The sequence below is a fragment of the Alexandromys fortis genome, unplaced genomic scaffold, assembly GCF_014885135.2.
Source record: "Alexandromys fortis isolate MF-2015 unplaced genomic scaffold, M_Fortis_MF-2015_v1.1 scaffold_89, whole genome shotgun sequence".
Taxonomy (NCBI): Eukaryota; Metazoa; Chordata; class Mammalia; order Rodentia; family Cricetidae; genus Alexandromys; species Alexandromys fortis.
Window position 1 is genome coordinate 842,840 of NW_026067973.1, and position 19,068 is coordinate 861,907.

General features: G+C 52.5%; 1 protein-coding gene across 1 annotated transcript in view; it reads left to right on the forward strand.

The window, feature by feature from the left end:
• The first annotated feature begins 11,944 nt into the window (after window positions 1–11,944).
• The window catches only part of Scn4b (sodium voltage-gated channel beta subunit 4), a 15,559-nt gene continuing 8,435 nt past the window's right edge, over window positions 11,945–19,068 (forward strand). Inside the window, exon 1 of the mRNA XM_050156443.1 lies at window positions 11,945–12,440. Coding sequence (XP_050012400.1) covers window positions 12,380–12,440 — 61 coding nt within the window. The 5' untranslated portion in view covers window positions 11,945–12,379. The remainder of the gene's footprint in view (window positions 12,441–19,068) is intronic.

Consider the following 19,068-nt stretch of genomic DNA (forward strand, 5'->3'; position numbering starts at 1 on the left):
CCAGCAGGATCATGCCCCACTTTAGGGACCCCCCAGCAGGATCATGTCCCCCCTAAAGACTCCCCAGCAGGATCATGTCCCTCCCTAGGGACCCCCTAGCAGGATCATGCCCCACCTTAGGGACCCCATAGAAGAATCATGCCCCACCCTAGGGACCCCCAGCAGGATCATGCCCTATCTTAGGGACCCCCAGCAGGATCATGTACCATCCTAGGGACCCCCCCATCAGGCTCATACCCCCCCCACTGATTCCCCCAGTAGAATCATGCTCCACCCTAGGGACCCTCAGCAGGAGACCTTTGTTGGAATCTGCTAGGGGACTAAGGGGTGCTGGCTTCATTACAAACACGTTTAGCTGCCTTCTCAAACAAGATGATCACCTAGGTCTCAGCCACTAGCAGCCAAGGCTCAGAACTCGTGTGTGTGTGTGTGTGTGTGTGTGTGTGTGTGTGTGTGTAGTGTGTGTAGTGTGTGTGTATGTGTAGTGTGTGTATAGAGAGCAACTTCCTGCAGGGCTTCAGTTGGGGGTTTCTAGTTGCCTTTGGCAGGGTTTCCATCTGGTCTTTGGCAAGAAGAAAGAGAAGGCTGGAGGACAATGTGAGAGGACTCGATAGAGCCTCTGAGCACTCACTGCCCCAGAACTCCCTTTGCAGGGGAGAGAGCTGCTCTTGTGCGAAGCCAACTTTCACTGCCGTTTTACTATCATTACAAGGAACTTGTCTAAGTCTAGAGCCGGGGAGAAAGGCGGGGTAGAAACCGCTCACTGGAGAGCATGGTGTTGGGAGATGCCCAGAGCCTCCTACAGATCAGGAGACTGAAGTGGCCAACAGAAGCTGAAGGAAGGTCTTGCCCAATTCTGGCTCCCTGGTCCCCACTTAGAACAAACAGAGCTTCCTGGTGGGAGGACCTCAAATTTAGAAGGTGTTTGTGTGTGGTGGTGGTGGGGTTCATCTAGGCCCGCTCCCCTCCCAGGAATTCAGCCCCTATAAGCTCAGGGAGTTAGCTGTCCAGGGTAAGGAGTGAGTGTGGTGGATACAGGACCATGACAGTCTCAGGGACCAATCCTTGCCTCTGCTTATCAGATAGCCAACTAGAAGAGACAATGAGAGCAGATGGGAGGTTCCCTTTAATTCTCTTCCATTCAACAACCATTTCATGAGCGTCCGCTCTATGCCAGGCACTGTGCTGGGTGCCAGGAGAATTACAAAGCCATAACAGGGTTAGGGACTGCCAGATCTGCACAGTAGGACCAAGATTAATATTTTGGTGCATCTACTTTCGCCTCTGTAGCCACTGCTTCCACAAGAGAGTCAGGGGAGAAGGAAGAAGGCTTTTGAATGTGGAGCTTGGGAAAGTAAGAGGGCAAGGGAAGAGGGAAGGTACCAAGGGAGGGGTCAGGGAGGTTGAGCATGGAGTAGGGGATGGTTAACCAACCAGAGAACTCCCAGTAAGGTGAATCTAGCCCTTCTGAAAGTGCTACACTCTTTGGCTCAGTACCTAACTGTCAGGCAACATACCACCAAAGGGAATAGGCTAAGCCACCAGGATGCCTGGAGCAGGTAGGCACTGCTTATCCTTCAAGCCAGCCAGCTAAGGGTGGAGAGATGAGTGGTGGGCACTTCAAAGCAGCTGGAACCAGAGGTGGTGGCATATACTTCGGGCCGCTTGGAATAGTGGGTTCTCATCACCTTTCAAATGCCCTCTTCTCTCAGGATGCACTGACTTTGCTCACACTTAGGTGGGCTACTTGTGAGAGCCCCTGAGGGTTGTTTTAAGAAGGTCTGGCTCTTTAAGAAGCTGGAGTCTCTTGGGGTCTTTTTCTTTTCTGCCCTGATGGAGTGGGGTCCAGGGAGAGCAAGGGAGAACAATGCTGTCTCTGGACCCCACAGGCTGGGCCAGGAGCTGTTTCTGCCCCAGGTGCTTGCCCTCATGTTCACTTTCTTCTGGAGCGGCTTTAGACCCTCCTCCAGGGCCTCTGGGCTGTGAGGTTGGGAACAAAGCCAGGCTTCTGTGAGGTGAGGTGGGAAACCGTGAGATGTTTCCACCGGAGCCTTGCTCAACCTTGCTTCCCAGCTTAGGCCTGCAAACTGCTCTCTCGCTGCTGCGTGGGCTCTGGGCTCCACTGCTGGCTGCATGCTCCCACCACTGTGTTCTCAATCACGCCTGCCTTTCCTGCCCTCCCAGAACCCCCGCCACACATCCCATCAGCCTCTTCCTCCTAATTAAGGGCCACTGCAAAGAAAGATGGGCTGGCTAACCCATGGGATTTAGCTTATGAGAACAAAGCACAATTTTTCAGGACTGAAAATGCCTTGAGGTGCCTTGGAACTGGCTTTGGAAATAGCTCTCTGCCCCTCCGGCGATGAACTCATCAGTTATTCCCAGTTTATAAAAAAGGAAAAGCTGATTGGGTCTACGTTTGCCTGCGAGTCTCCTTGGGAAAGTTGGGCTGCTAAATATTTACAAGATCAGGTTAAGGAGGCAGACAGGTGGAAATACCGGCCAGGTCCAAAGAAGTTAGTCCCAGGTCATAGGAATGGCTTGGTGCAGTTGGAACGGGTGATAAACCAAGAAAACTTTCTTCCTACATATGTCTTAAGGATAGACGGCCTTGCTGTGCCTCTTGCTGATGTCTTCCTTTATTGACGCTTGCTGATGCGACTGTACATACAAAGCCTTTCTATATAGGTATAGATATATTATATATGCATATATAAAAACATCTCACTATGCCCACCCCAAAAGTTACACTGTTGGGGCGAGGGCATAACCACGTCACAGTGTTTCCTAGTAGATTCACCAAAGGTTCCTTATGGAATGTTCTTCATGCTTTTGGGGGAGAGCCCAGCTGCATAGCAAGCGCTTATGCATGTCTAGGTTCTACATGCTGTTTGGAGGTTTGAAGGAGTGGTTGGGAGGGGAGAGAAGCTTAAACAAATGGTCTTCTGAGACCTGACTGCTGGGAGCAGGCTGAGTTTCTTCAGCGGTTTGTCTGGTTGCTTGGATCTGTTGGCTGCAATAAACACACTGTCTCCCCTGAATATCTCTCTCGTGTGGCGTGTTTTGTTTTGTTTGTTTGTTTGTTTGTTTGTTTTCCAGGGGTAGGAGGAAACTGGGGGAGGGGAAGGTTTTTCTGGGAGTCTGATGGGAAGCCCTGATGCCCTTTCACTGCCCGGACAGCATGCATCCTGCTGAATCTGAGGGCCTCAAAATCACCCACATTGAAAAAAAAATGAAGTCTACCTGCCCACTCTTGTTTTTTTTTCAATCTGCTTGCTCTCCTGGACCCCAGAGGACTCCGTCCTCCACAGTGCTTACTTTGAGACAGGAGACTGAGCATCCGCTTACGGTTACTTCTGGGATGAAGATGACCCTTATGCACCCAAGGCTGGCTGCTCTGCCGATGCCGCCTGCTCTTCCCATAGATGGACCATCCTTTCTGCTCCCCGCTTCTTAGCAGTGTCTGACTAGGTAGTCAGCTCTCGGGTTTGCTCTGGAATCCAGAAAGAGAGGATGGCAGCTGGTCAGAGAGCCCCAGTGCAGCTTCAGTGGAGAGGGTGGCTGCTGGGAAGCCTCTGTCTGGCAGCCTCCGTCTCATCTGCATTTGTATCATGGTATCCTATTTACATAGTGCTGACTCAGCCTTCAGACATTCAAGGTCCAGAGAGACGGCTCAGAGGCTAAAGGTACTTTGTAACAAAGTCCAACATCTTCCATGCCTGGGACTTACATGACAGAGGGAGAGAACCAACTCCTGCATATAAACACACACACACACATACACACACACACACACACACACACACACGCTAAAAGTGTAAACAATGTTCAAGACAAAGATCATCCTTCTGTCTAGGGACTTAAACTTTCTGAATGTCAAGGAAAGTGTGTAAGTAACTGGTCATTTTTCTCTAACATTTCTGCCTGTTCTCTGGCTACCCGGAGACCCTCCTTAGTGGTTAGTGGTCAGGAATACTCTAGGAAGATCTCAGGACTAGTGGCCCTAATACTTGTAACGGCCACAGATGTGACCTGAGTGAGATATCAGGAAGGAAGCAGCAGTGTTAAGCAAAGGTGGCTGGTGTGGCTAGCATTAGGAGAACCAGAGGATCTTGGTTTAGGAAGGTACCTATTCCCTGGAGCCCTTGAGTCCTGAAAGCAGTATGTCAGAGAGGATGTCTTCATACTCAACAGAAAGAGAAACTGAAGCAAGAGACTAAGTAGAAGAGACACTAGGGAGTCTATCTGGTTCCTTCAGGATCGACATAGGCACCGGATGCTTGGCCATGTCACCATCAATCATTCTCTCTCTCTCTCTCTCTCTCTCTCTCTCTCTCTCTCTCTCTCTCTCTCTCTCAAATAACATTTGGAAGGTTTGGACTGGGCCTGACTTCTAGGAGGCGGAGATTCAGCCATTCACCTTAGTGTGATGTCTTTGCCCTGTTTGAGCTCAGATGGGATAGTTTTGATTGCAGCTCCTTGCCTTGGGGGAGAAGACTTCCCCACATCCTACCTCCTTCTCTGATTGGTCAGGCCACTGGTTTCCTGAGTTCCTCAGCCAGCTGAGAGGACCAAGCCAAGCTATTCCTTTACTATCCTGAGGGGAAGCCACTTGTGGGATAGGACCACAGGGAGGGAGCAAGCAAATAGATATTTCCAATCCTCAGGGATGGGAGGGCCCCACAGAATTCACAGCCAAGTCTTCTCAGTGTCCTAAAGGGGAAACTGAGGACCAGAATTTGCTTGAGGCTGCATGTTGAATCAAGAACAGAGAGGGTCTTGTAGTGGGTTCAAAAATTACCACTCTTCCCTTCCTACAACTCCCATCTAGTGCGGGGCCTAGCTCAGCACAGCAGCCATGGCAGCCCAGCTCCTGCTCTGTCCCTTTCTAGTGACATGCTACCTTAAAGGCTCAGTTTTCAATGATGAAGTTCAGAGACGAGAAGTCACAGGGTTGGCCGACAGCAGAGGCAGAACTAGAGCCCAGGTCTTTCTCCCAAGCTGACCTGATACCCATGGACAAGAAGACCACTTTCCTTTGGTTCTCCTTCTGAGTTCCATTTCACACTCATCGCCGGGCTTGCTTTACATTGGTTTGCATGTCTGCTCTTTTTAGGTTAGGGGTCTCCCACCCATCTTGCAGGGGAAGGGTGGCATCCACACACCCAGTCAGCTGAGAAGAAAGCAGGACACAGCTTGGTGGGGTGCACACTGAACATCTGGATGTATGACAGCTGGACCAGCTCCAATGAGGTCTTCTGACCTTCACACCTTCATCACTGACACCTCTGGGACTCAGAACGTTCCCGCTGCTGGGACCTCTACAGGAGGGGCCCTGGTGGCTTTCCTCCTTCTCACCGAGTCTCATTTGGAATCACCCCAGGTTCTAGCCATTTCTCATACTCAAAGTGCCAGCTACTTCTCAAGGGAGGCTCCAGCCAGCGGGTGAGAGTTCCAGGGACCCAGGAGCAGGGCGCCCAGCCGGGGACCCACATCTTGAATTCTAACGTGACACACAGAGGAATCAGCCAAGGACCCTATTGTCCTACAGGACAGAAAAACCCCAGACTAAGAAGGGGGAGAAAGGCTGGGGGTGGAGAAGGGAGAACTGAGGGCCCCAGAGCAGATAAATAGGAAGCAGGGAGTAGATGGTGTGTTGACGCAGTTTCTATTTCTCCGGCAATGATGATCTTAAAAGTCCAAGAGGTGCTATGGAAAGGGACTAAATAGACCCTGGACGCTGAGTTTGCTGCTTGGGATTCTATGGAAGGGGGCAAAGCCACCTTTATCCTGACCCCTGCTGTCTCTTGTTTCTTAATTGTGTCTATAAGCCATTTATCCCAACAGGCTGAGTGGTCCCCCCCACATGGGCACAAAGGCACAAAGGCAGAGGGAAGAGGGTACACGTAGCCAGGAAGGGAAGTGTGCATCCCAGCTGTTGGCAGACACAGCGGGGCAGGCTGTGGTCACGCGGGTCAGACTGCTCTCCTTCCGCCCAAGGCAAAACACTAGGCCTGGCTGGCAGAGGCAGCTATCGATCCAGTGGAGGTCAGCTGTGCAGGCGACAAATTTCCCGAGGTAATGAGATCTCCACTCCGGAAGATAGTCAAGCACAGCGTGGAGGTGTTGTCAAGAAGGTTCAAGTATCGGGTAGTACGGTTAGGTAACCTTTAGGACTACTGACAACAATCCTCCCAGTCCTTATTTTAGGACTCACAGGAGAGAAGCAGGATTAACCCTTGCTTGCTGGGAGATAAATAAGACTGATGTCGATCCCTTCGTCATTCTATTTAGACATGGTCTTCCCTGGGCATCCTTTGTACCCCATTTTTTACACTGACTTATTTTTTGTTCATTTGCACGTGTGTGTGCATGTGGAGGTCAGAGGGCAACTTGCAGGAGTCGGTTCTCTCCCTCCACCATGTGGGTCCTAGGGACTGAACTCAGATTGTCAGGCTTGGCCACAGGCACCCCCGGAGCCGTCTCACCTGCCCTACCTATACTCCCTTGCTCACATCTTCACACGAAGTGGTGGGGTTGGGCGTGTTGGCACAGCCCGTGTAGACTGAGAAAAGAGGCTGGAAGACGGGAGAAATGTGAGACCCGGAGCCCTGTGCAGTATCTTTCCAAAGACAAGCCAAGTTTAACTTGCTTCCTTTGGCCTGCCAGCCAGGGCTGTGGATTCCCCTGTCTTTACAGATAAAGACCATACATAAAAGATGAAAGTCCTCGCCCCTCCCCTGGGGGCCTTTCTTTACTTCTTACCTCTCTGGCTCAGCCAGTCTGCTGTCCCTCTCCACTGCAGCTGGCCCTGTTGGTAGGACAAGGGATTAGCTTTCATGCCCTACCTGACTGGGCTTGAATGACAGTGGGCTAGACCTTAGGGGCAGCCACTATTTATTAAGTAGCTGTCGCGACTGGCACTGAGCAAGGCTTTCTGTGTCAGTCTAGCTAAGCATAAAGGCACACCCCAAATGCTTATTCCTTTTGTATGTCTGTAGGCGGGGAAACAAAGTTCTGCTGCAGTAGGCATATGTACAAACGAGACGATATGGCTAGGAAAGTGCAGAGCTGACTTAAAAGACCAACCACAAGAAGTCAAGCCCATCACTTTACATCCCTGAAGACAGGGGAGTGGTTTTCCGCAGTCCAAAGACTTAGGGGCAGGTGGAGGAAGGGTGAGTGGAGCCGACTCCAAAATGGTCACAGGTGATGTAGGGGTCAAATGGAGCAGGAGCAAAGCTTTCCTAGAGCCCTCTGATGTCCCATTTGGGTCTGGCGCTCTGACTCCCTGGCTCTGTGTGTACAGTGGCGGCCTCTGCTGGCCACCTTCTCCCCACCTTCTCCCCTTGGCCGCTAGCCCCTCCTGTCACTACTGCAAGCCTGTGAGCCTCCTTACCCTCCCTGCCTGAGCTCTCTCAGTCCCATGGCTTCTCCTCAGCCTGTCACACTAACTTCCTGAAGCTGCCTTCCACCCAGGGACGGGTTCCAGCCGTCCCATGTGTCCTTATCACTTCTCCCTGTTCCCTCCTCTCCACACCGTCCTCTCTCCCTCCCTGGCATACCTCCTCTCCTGCTGTCACCCCCTTATATGTCAGGATTGGAATATTTAGGGAGTCCTGCCTGGCACTCTACACAGTTTGGTATTTTGGTATCTGGTGCCCATTTGAGGGGCAGGACAGGGTCCTGTTTCAGAAGCACGTGTAGCCACTTAGCTAATAGAATAGCTTCCCAATGAACAGCAACTGTAATGGATAACAAACCTTCCCCAAACCTCTGGATCGCATGCCTCTTGAGCCCTAATCCTCCACGGATAAGAGAGCAGGGTACTTGGTGACCCAGGGAGCAGAGTTAAACATAGCTCTGGGGTGTTGGTTAGGGTGGCTAAGATTCTGCCCAGGGGCTTCAGTTCCCACCCCAATGTAGTTCCCAAGAAAGAGATGCCCAGGACTCACCCGTCTCTGAGCTGCTCCTAGAAGTGGGCACACACCCCTCTCCAGCTTGGGACTGTCCGGCCAGGAGAGACAAGCTCAGGATGGTTCGCCTCCCTCCTCCCTTTGCCCTCCTCCTTCCAATGAGCTCATCCGTCTGGGGTTCCCCATCCCCCTTTGCCCAAGAGGGTGTTTGGACAGAACCTGGCAGAAAGTGAGGAAAGAAGGGATGGAGGGAGTGTCTGCTTACCTGCCTATGCCCTGAGCCCCTAGGAGGTGGAGGCAGTGAGAAGAAAGAGAGAACTCCCCTCAAGAGGGGAGACTGTGAGAGTTTAGCTTTCTACCAACTCACTGATGCCCCGGGAGCCCTGAACTGAGGTGGCCAGGCAGCATCCTTTGCTGGACCGATCAGCCACGTGCCTGCGGGCTGGTTTGGTGCATGCTGTCTTGTTAACTCTCTCAGCACCTGCCAAACTTCCGTGCATGCTGAGGGAGTGGCTGAATGAGGCAGCCACTGAGCCAAGGGAGGAGGTGAATGGGGAGGGGCTGAATGGTAGACTCAGATACTCTAGAAAGAAGCTCCAGAGCATTGGTCCAGACAGCATCAGCCAAAGCCCCCACCCATCCAAGAGGCAGAAGAACTTGCGGGCTTTTAACTTTAATGCAGAGTCTGATCCTTATAGTCGCGCTGAGATGGGGGCCCTGTTTACAAGTTGAGAGGAACTGAGGGTAAGCAAGATGCAGAGGCAGCTCTTGGTAGGGATCCAGCGCCTGAAGGGAGCCAGAAGGTGAGGGTGTAGGGCGAGCTTCTGCAGAGCCCTCAGTCAGTGGTACTGTGCTCACAGTGCCTGCAGTTACCTGCAGTGTCCTGAGAAGAGTGTGCAAAGGCCTCTGGGGGAGGAGGCAGGAGAGGCAGTAGGCAGTGGAAAAGGGCAATGGGGAGCCCAAGGGGGAGGAAGTGCCCTGCCAGGCTTCTGCAGTTTAGGAAGAATGCCTCTTGAAACAGCTCTGGAGACCTCATCCTGTGCCTGATTTCCTTCCCTCTGGCACAGAGTCCTGGCCCACTTGCTGGGAACTGACAGAGGAAGTCTTCTATCCACTGGCCAGGGTCACCTGTAGAAGGTGATCCTGTTGAACAAGTGAGCATCTCCTGGTATCAGAACCACTCTGAGGTCTCCATTTCTGTGGTCCTGCCCCCCTCTTCAGTGAATACTCTAGATGCTCCCCTGTTCCAGAAATAGCCCACCTCCCTAACTCTATTCTAGCTCCTCAAGAGGCTTAGGAAAGTGGGTTTTCTGCTGAGTCAGTTGTCTGGTCTGATTTGGGGGTGCTCACCTACCTGAATTCCCAAGAAAGCCTCTCCTTCCATGTCAGCCTGGGCCATCTCTGCCAGCTTGAGAAATGGACGATTCCCTGACAGCTGTTTGTCTCTGACCTAACCCATCTCAATGTCCCTGCAAACTTCGAGGGGTTTCTGAGCCAAGCCACCCAGACCTGGGTGTGTCTCCCATTCCCAAGAATCAGGATGGCCAGGGGCACCAGTGGGGCTGTGGCACCAGACACCCAGCTTCCCGGAATAAGCTGACATTTCATTGCTCTCCTGTGACTGGGGGCTTCTGATAGAAAAAGGAGTGGCTAGGGTTGGCCTCCTCAAGAGTTTCCCAAGGGTGGGGAGAAGGAGTGGGCCTTCCACACCATGTCCCTTGGCCTCCTCAGGAGCCTCTTAGCTCTGTTGCTGTACTGGCTTTCTGCAGTGTCTGGAGGGAGGTGATCTATAAATGTGAAACCCTCTCAGGCCACCACAGCTTAGAGTTTCCCAAACCCTTGTTCTGCCCCGCCAGGGGCCCTGCTAGTGTTCAGAGAACTGTCAGGTGTGTGGGGTGTAGAAACCAAAGAGTAGAAAGAAACCTCTGATTTTGTAGGTGGCCTTGGCCCACACATACTCCTTCTCTGGCCCACATCTTTATGCGTGGCAGTGGGCAATGGCATTGGTAAGGGCCCTCTCAGCTAAAGAATCCAGGGAAAGGCAAGAGATGTGGGGGGAGGGCACTCAGGGGAACTAGTCACCTTCCTCTGCCACCAGGGTCTAAAGATATCTCTGGAGTTCCTGTCCCCCCCCCCCCCCCCGCCACCATTTTCCAGGCAGGGGTCACTTTCTTTCCTTTTGGCTTTACCTCCTCTCACCTCAGCCTACTGCTCTGAGAAACATGACCCTGCTGTAAAAATAACATGGGCAGTGTGGAACCTGGCCTTGTCTGCAGGGTGGAAGGACCTCCTGGGGTAAGAAAAGGTCAAGCCTCTCCTGGATGTGGCTTTGCCCCTGAGGCCCCAGGCTTCTGTGAACTTGTTGTGTTCTGCAAACTTGATGTGTTGTGTGTTCACCCTGTGTGCCTAGATCTCTGCTAAGCATGTTAGCATGTGTTTATCTCTCCAGGACTTCACATCCAGTCCCACTTCTAATGTTGGCAAGGCCTGTGGCAAGATACAAGAGCAAAAGGCACAGGCGTCTAAATGTAGCTTATAAATCAGGATAACCAGCTAGGCATGGTGACTCACACCTTTAATCCCGGCACTCAGGAGGCAGAGGCAGGTGGTTCTCTGAGTTGGGAGCCCCGCCTAGTCCATGTGACTGGTCTATAGGGCTACACAGAGAAATCCTGTCTCAAAATAAACAAACAAAAAAAAAAACAAAACAAAAACAACAACAACAAAAAAAATCAAACCCCAACCAAGAAACAAAACAACAGCAACAAATCAGGACAGTAAGTTTATCTCCTATCCTCTGCCTTTGACTGCTTTTCCTGAATGATCTAGAAGGTCCAGTCCAAAACGGGAATTTTCAGACTTTCCCCTAGTTGTCTTGCTTTGGTGGCTGCTCCTTCATCCCAGGAACTCTAGTGCACACACAGGAACCACCCACCTGCTCATCAAGCTTGCCTGAGGGTCTATGGACACACTCCTCATTTCAGAAGACAGAATGGAGAGGAGCCCAATTCAGACCCCTGAACACCCCCAAACTGTTGAGTACTGAGAGGAGGTGCGGTCCCTGTAACGGTCTCCTGGAGTCATGGACCAGCATGAGGTCCTCTAAAACTAGGAGCCTAGGGCTGTCCTCCCTGTTATCCTGGGTTGAGGATGATGCTGTTTTTCATGACCTCAGGAGGTAAACATCATGAGGTCACCATCCGGCAGAGGAGCGGAGACTTCTCCAGAAAGTTGTGAGCCTTGTTCCGAGTTCTCCAGCAGCAAATGCAGGCATCAGAGTTGTTCAACTAACTACCTTGACAATGACAACGACAACAACAACGACGAGGCTAAAGAAGAAAGCAGCAGGGTTCTCCCCGCAGACATATAACATTCTGCATACAACCTCAAGGGTCTCTAATGGCGCTGAAGCCTACAAGGGACTCCAGTTTTGAAGACGGGTGGCGGGTGTGGTGCTGTGCCTGCAGAAGGGAAGGAGGGTGTGTTTCCAAGGTTTAACTGATCTCCAGATAGAGATTTGTCCTGAAGGTTTGGATAGCTGACCGGGGGTCTTCAGGGGCATCCCTGGTGTTTAGGATTACCGACACGCCCCTCCTCCTCTTGCTCAGCACGAGGGGCAAAGTAGCTCTCTCCAAACGTCTGTCACTAGACCTCTAACATGCATAGAGTCTGCAGAAATGGGTTAATGGGCGGTGTGTAGGGGCAATTTACAGGTGAAACTCGGTTTCCCACGGCCTAAAAGCCACCCACAGAGCGAATGAGCGGCGTGGCGGGAGGCGACGCGTGCGGGTCCAGGTCTGCACCCGGTAGTCCGCAGCGGGCAAGCCGGCACACGCCCACCGGCTGCGGCAGCGCCCACTGCGGACGTCCTCCCCGCGGTCCCGGGAGAGGCAGCCGCTGCCCTTACTCGTGTTCTCTGAGCGGAACAAAACAGCCTTCCAACAAACCTAAAAGCTCCACCTCTACTCCCCCGTGAACTCTTCTCCTAATTGGCAGCTCGGCGCATGGGATGATGCGGGCGGCTGCGGGCCGGCCCTGCAGTGCCAAACCGCAACATTTCTATCCTACTGAAGAAGGAGAGGGCTGCCCGGGCTGGACCCCACGATCCTGATCCGTCACCGTGAGAAACCGGCGGGGACGCCGCCCCTCCTGCGGCTGGAGCGCTTCCAGAGCAGAGGCGCATCGCAGTGCCGCTCGCCCCGGCGTCCTCCCTCCAGCTCCGGCTCCTCCTCCTCCCCTCCAGCCCGGGCGCCCGCAGCGGGCTCCAAGAGGCGGTCGGGCGCGCCTCCCCTCTTCGTCCTCCCCCTCGTCTCGCTCTCTCGCGGCTAACTTTCCCGAGCCCCGACCCGCTGCGCGGAGCACCCCCGCCAGCTGCCGGGCCCAGAGCCGACCTCGGGCGGAGAGTGCGGGGGTGCCCACTATCTCATCCCAAGCCCTCGGAGCGCTCCGGAGAGAACAGGACCATGTTCTGGGCTGGGGGCCGAGGCAAAACCCTGGCGAGATGGCTGGGCACTGGGCTTTTGGGTAAGACAGCTCCAGCTTTGTCTTTTCTCTTGCCTCTTTCTTACCCCCACCCCACCCCGAAGGAGGGGACACTGGAGAAGAGGGGTACCTTAGACAAGGTGGCACCAAATGAGTGGATGGCCGTCTTCCTACTGGGCGCATAGCTTTGATACTACGTTCCCTGGGAACCCTGTGATCCCCCTCCCCCACTGTCATCCTAGCAGAGTTTCCTGTTCCCTCGGTGCCTTTTGGAACCGGTCTTGGGGCTGCTGCAGGGGAATCCTTCTAAGTCCCGGAGTTCAGGCATGCTGGCGGAGGGGTCTACTGCCTGGAGTGTGGAGGTTCCGGGGGGTTTGCCACTCTCGTCTGGAGCTATTGGCTTGCTTTCCTGGCAGCAGAGATGCACCACTGGGGGACAAGGGTCTTCCATCTTCTGTCTTCTCTGGTGTCACTGTAACTCTGTGTTAAATGCTGGAAGGGCTTGGAAGGAACTAGAGGACCATACAAAAGCCACCTTTTCAGAAAAGCCTTGTCCCTCTTCCTGTAATGGGATTCTATGAGGAAGACCTCTTTGGCCTGCCTCTGGCTCTTTGTGTGGGGGAAGCCTGTGTGGAGAGAGGAGTCAGGTCCAGAGGATGCAGAGGGTATAGACTATTATGACTATCTATTAATATTCACATGATGGTTCTGAGTGTCAAACTCCAAGAGATTAGGCAATGATATTTATTAGTTCAGAATGTAAATCACAGCCTGGCTTCCAACATGAGCCGGCTCCATCTCTGCGACCTGGGCCTCTTCTTGTTTATATATGTCAGATTTGATTTTGGACAGCTAGCCCCCGCCCCGCATTGGGTCAGGTGCATGGTGGAGGTATTTGTGGTGGTAGCAGGGGCAGAGGCCTCTAAAAGAAGCCACTCTTGCACCTGTAAGCCATGTGCAGACCTGTCCTGTGGGTACGTCTCAGGTGTTAGGGGTGGTGGGGGCAGCATTCTTTTGTTCCTGAGCTCTGGTTTACTCACCTCCCTGAGGCCAGATGTAAGATATTGGTGCTTTATCCCATAAGCATTGGCACAGAAGTTATAAGGGTTTCATGGCAACACTTTAAAGTTCAGGGCTCCTCTTCATGGGATGGGTATAGAGTCATTCCATGGGAGTTCCCCTGTGGCCATGGCAGGGATGAGGGGCCGCTGTGGCACCAAAACTCCAGTCATTAACCCAGTCACTGTATGTTACGGGTCTCCTTATCCTGTGGCTGGCGGGCCAACAGAGTGCCAGACCTTGCACTACTAAAATATTCGTAGAACCAGACTTTTGTAGACACCCAAGAGGGCTCTAGGAACTGGGGGTGGGGTGGGGTGAGCGGAGAGCAGGGCAGAGCTTTGGTATGAGCAGACAGGGACTTTGAAAACCACAGCATGGAGCTTTCCAAAAAGTGAGGGAGGTGTGGTCCAGAGAGGGATGGTGTCGTGGCTAAGGTACACGACCAGTTGATGGTCAAGTGGGCCAGAGTCCAGGCCATCTGGTTGAGGGGAAGGTCAGTGGGGCTTGTGTAGGGCTTGGGAACCAGTGAAGCCCTGGGTCCTGGCACGGAAGCTATGGGCTCGATGAGTGCTTAGACCTTGTTGACACAGCTGGGGAGAGGGTTCAAGGAATCCTCCCCACTCTCTCTGCGTTAACTCAGTGTCATGGACTGAGCCCCCAGTGGTTTTTGATAGCACACAAGCTAGCCTTTTCTGAACCTAAGAAGCTCCCAAGGCCTCATCGCTGCAACTGGGGTTTATATGGGTTCCAGTCTTTTCCTATGTAGCTGGTAGTGTGTCGTTCTGCCCACCCCTTCCTCGCTCCGTGATTTGCTTAATTGCCATGATCTGTGTTTAATTATCACTTGTGAGGGTGCTGTGTTGCACAACCCTCTCTCCCCTGGTATTATTTATTAAGGGCTTGTTTAATGAGCGCACAATTAAAGAGAGGGTGTTTAGTCCCATTCAGAGGGAGAAACCAGCAAGGCTAAACTGGGCAATCCTGGGGAAGAGGAGAAGAGGGGCAGGGGTGGTCTGCATCTGGGAAACATGATTAACCCTTGGAATCAACAGAAGGCAGGCTTTGGGGAGCAGGCAATACTGGGTCCCTAAACCCTATGACTGGCTACCTCCTGGAGGAATCACCTTTGCCCTGTGGCTGCTCCCTGAAAGGAGGTAGGCACATCCCCATAAGCCCTAAATGTGGTGGACTGACACCACTGCCCAGTGGCCTCCAAGGAAAAGAACAGACCTACTGTTTGGACGGACTTGTTTGTGAAGCTGATTTCCCTGATCCAGGGCTGTCTCAGGGGCATGTGTGTATCCTGGCAAAGCTCCTGGGGGTGGGCAGGAAGCAGGCAGGTAGGTTGCCTAGGGTGAGGGAGCAGAAATCTTTCCTCTGCCATAGGGCCCAGGAGCCTTGTGGAGCCCAGCCCTGCTTCCCCAGGCCCCAGAGGCCTCTCTCCCAGGAGGGGTCCTTGTCTAGCTGCCCTCCACCGACCCACTTTCTTCCTTTAAGCTCTGACTCTGAGCCATTCTCCTTCCCTGGGGCCAGAGAGTCTCCGCTGAGCTTCTTCTCGCTGCCTGCCCCGCAAGTCCTTGGAGCTAAACTTAGAGCAGGCACTATCCTGCTCTCCTCCTGCCCCCCTACCCTACCTGGGTGTGATTGACCTCTAGGTATGGGCAAAGCTTATGGAACATTTCCAGCCCGGCTTCGACCTTACAGTGGGTGGCAATAGCCGTCAGGTTCCTGCTGGTGTGAATATTCGATAGGATAGCCTTGTGTATGTACATGTGTGTGCAGGGATGTGTGTGGGTGTCATCAATCAGGTGACACAGGTTCTGTCATTTGAATTGTAGCTTCTGGATGGATAGCAAAGCTGGCTGGCCAGTGAGCCCAAGACATGCTCCGGTCTCTGACCTCTCGGTTCTGGAATTACAAACCCATACCACCATACCCATCCCCCCCGTCTTTTTCTTTGACAAGGTTTCAGGTAATTGAACTCATGTTTGCTAGTAAGTACTTTCCTTACTGAGTCATTCCCACAGCCCTAAATACTTGTCAAAAACTTTGAGACTGTCTGTCTCCCTGGAAGAAGTCCCATTGGGGCGGCAGGAGCTAGGGTCCTCTGAAGATGGCTCCTGAGTGGGGCTAAATGACGTAGGAAAAGCCAGGCTGTGAGAATCCACAGGCCTCTGACAGAGGAGACGTCATTGGTCCCACAGTGCCAGAAGGGCCAGAAAGAGGCCCAACTGGCAGATATAACCATACACCCGTGCTGGTATTCCAAAGATAGAACTTTTGGGCAAAGCATGGAAGTCCTTTACTTAGGGAAATAGCCACATGGAAATTATCCAAGATGTGGTAGAGGGTAAAGAAATAAATCAATGTATGAGTAGCCTGGAGATAGTCTTGGTTGTCCTGGTTATATCCAGGGCTGGTATGGAGACAGCCCTGTCCCCCTCGCCCCTTTCAAGCAATGTCTTCTACCTGGTATGCTCTCTTCCTGAGGTTCTTGTGTTTTACAGCCCCATATTTTGGCTTCCCACCAAGCTTGGGAGGTAGACAGGTTTACAGCCCTCCCTGCACTGCTCTGGGGTTGCGACTGCAGGACGCAGGACGTGTGGCATCTCTGACTTTGTCAAGGTCAGCAGGCAGACTGGGGCCTGCCTGGGGACTGCTGATCAGTCCATTCTAGCTTTGGCCAACCTGCTTAAGTAGCCCTCCAGGGGCCTGTTAGTGGATCCTGACCAGTGTTCCTCCCCAAGCTCAGCATCATGGGAGTTCGTGCACCCACCTCCTAGACACAGCTGGCAGGACTTCCTCGCGCCTGGCTGGGTGGGCAGCATATTGCAGAAGTACCCCGGCAGGGATGCCTCTGTGGAAACCATCTCTACCGGTTTCTTTTATCCGCTCTAGCCTGGTGAGGATATGACAGTGCTTCACTCAGAGTCCTGAGTGTATTAGATAGAGTTAAGTCATCCGCATCAGGCAGAAATGCGTGCTATGCAGTGAGCCAGAACTTAAAGAAATAGTGTTCTTCCTTCTGAACTTCTCATTTGTTCTGTTCTGCTTCTGTGCAGTTAAAGCATTTTCTTAAACCAGCCATGGGGGCACTTGCTTGTAATCCCAGCACCTCAGGAGGTGGAGGTGGATGACAAGTTCAAGGTCGTTCTTGGTTGCAGAGCAAATTCTAGTCTGGCCTATTTAAGACACCTTCTCTAGAGCAAACAAATGGTCATGTCCCTTAGATGTGTTCCTATGCTCTGCAATTTTTCATTTGAACTGGATTTAGAGGGAGGAATCTGGTCCTTGAGATGAGTCCCTTGTCGTCATCAGGACCTGATTCCTGGGTTCAGGTGTTAGCTTAGAACCAGAGTCTAGGAGTTTCCAGCGAGCTTGCCTCCTCCCTCCTTCCCTCCCTCCCTTTCTTTTTCACAATTCCTGCCCACTCTCCATTCCTTTTATTTTATTTTTTGAGGCAGAGTCTTCAGCTGCAGCAGAAGCTGCTCTTGGAACCCCAGTGACCCTCCTGCCTCTGTGAGTGCTGGGAATCCTGGTGTGAGCCATCACGTCCAGTTTAGGAAGCTTCTTTTTTCTTTACAACTGTAAGGACGTGTTTATGTTTTCATGTGTGACTGCAGGCATGCAGAGGTGCGTACATGGAGGTCAGAGGACACTGTTGATCCTTGCCTTCCCCCTCATTTGAGACAGGATCTCTCTGTTGATTTCTGGCTGTGTACACCAGGCTAGCGGGCTCACAACCTTCCAGAACTCCTCCTGTTTCTGTCTCCCTGTGCTAACACTGGAATTACTGATGCTTTATACTACACACAGGCTTTTACTTGGGTTCTGGGGATTTGAACTCAGGTCCTCATGCTTACGTGGCAATCACTGTTACTCACTGAGCCATCTCCCCAGCCCAGAAGCTGGCTTTCTTCAGTGCTTCCTTGTCTTCTGCTCTACATCCTGGTTCTGGGTTTGGAGGGCTCTGGGAGGCCCTGAAAGCAGAGCTCCAGGCTCCCATCCTCTTGTGCTGGTCCTAGGCTGGACAGTGGACAACTCTGGCTGCTCCTGTTCCTAGACCTCGGGGGAGAGTTGGGGTAGAGGACAGCAGAGATAAAACAAGAACCAGCCTCCCTCGGGAGCACTGAGCCCCTTCAGAATGGCTCTTTCAGATGGGGGAAAGCAGATCTGTTTCTGAGCTGCCTACTTACTTTCTGGTTATGTGGCTTTTTATAGGTTTATTTCTTTGAGGCGTTTATTGGGAATAAGAAGTATGACAACCTCGTAGGACAAGGATGAAATGTACACCCATCCTGTCACACAGTAGGTCCCAAGCGCCAAAGAGGACCTTCACTGTGTGGTCGCTGGGAAAATCACTTCACCTCTCTGAGCCTCAGTTTCATCATATGTAACATGAGAACAAGTGTACCTGCCATTTAGTATTCTATTAGAAGTGGGGGTGACTGTGTGGGAGCCCTCTAGCACAGTCATTTTCACTTTGTGGTCTGCACCCACACTGTTCCCTAGGAGCTACAGAGAGAGGCCAGCTCTGAAGACTCAGATAGTCAGTAGCTCCAGGGGCCGACCCACAGCAGCCTATGCCTGTCCCCAGCTGGTTCTAATGCCTCTCAGTTCTCAGTTCTCGATGCATTGTATGTGTGCACGCAGCACACACAGACAGGCAGACAGACAGAGACAGACAGACACACACAGTTGCTGATCCAAGTAACCTAGCAAGAGTTGGAGCCGCAGTGGGCAAATGCACCTATTTTAGGATGTGTGGAGGGGGTTTCCTGGCTTTGGGAGCATGAGATGCTGGATCCATTTTCCTCCCTGACCTTAATGGAATCGCCGACTTCTCTAGGCTTAGCTTCCTCTCCAGTGTGATCTATAATCCTAGATATGATGGGGTAGCAGAAGGCTGAAAGGCGCCAGGCACACCGTAAATGCTTCATGAATATCTGCTCTGTTGTCATCACTGGCCATGGCAGGAGTCAGGATTGGTTACTGGGCCACAGGGTGCAATTTCTGACTTGGTGTGTGTGTGTGTGTGTGTGTGTGTGTGTGTGTGTGTGTGTGTGTGTGTGGCAGGGGCACAGCCAGAAGCAAAGGGGACACAAGGAAGGGGAAGGGGCCCTTGAGAGCTGGAGCAGGCTCACCAGCACTCCTCTGAGCTTCTCTGTAGTTTAGGAGCATGGTCATTATTGTGGGCAAAGCAAGAGGAAACTGACTTCGGATGCAGCAGGAGGGAATTAAGTCAGAAAACAGGGCTTTCCTGAGAATTAAGATAGGAGCGACCAGGAGAGAGAGCACGAGCAAGGAACTCAGGACCGCGAGGGGGGCACCCACACACTGAGACAAGGGGGATGTTCTATCGGGAACTCACCAAGGCCAGCTGGCCTGGGTCTGAAAAAGCCCGGGTAAAAACCGGTCTCGCTGAACATAGTGGACAATGAGGACTACTGAGACCTCAAGAACAATGGCAATGGGTTTTGATCCTACTGTACCTATTGGTTTCGTGGGAGCCTAGGCACTTTGTATGCTCACCTTACTAGACCTGGATGGAGGTGGGTGGTCCTTGGACTTCCCATAGGGCAGGGAACCCTGATTGCTCTTTGGGCTG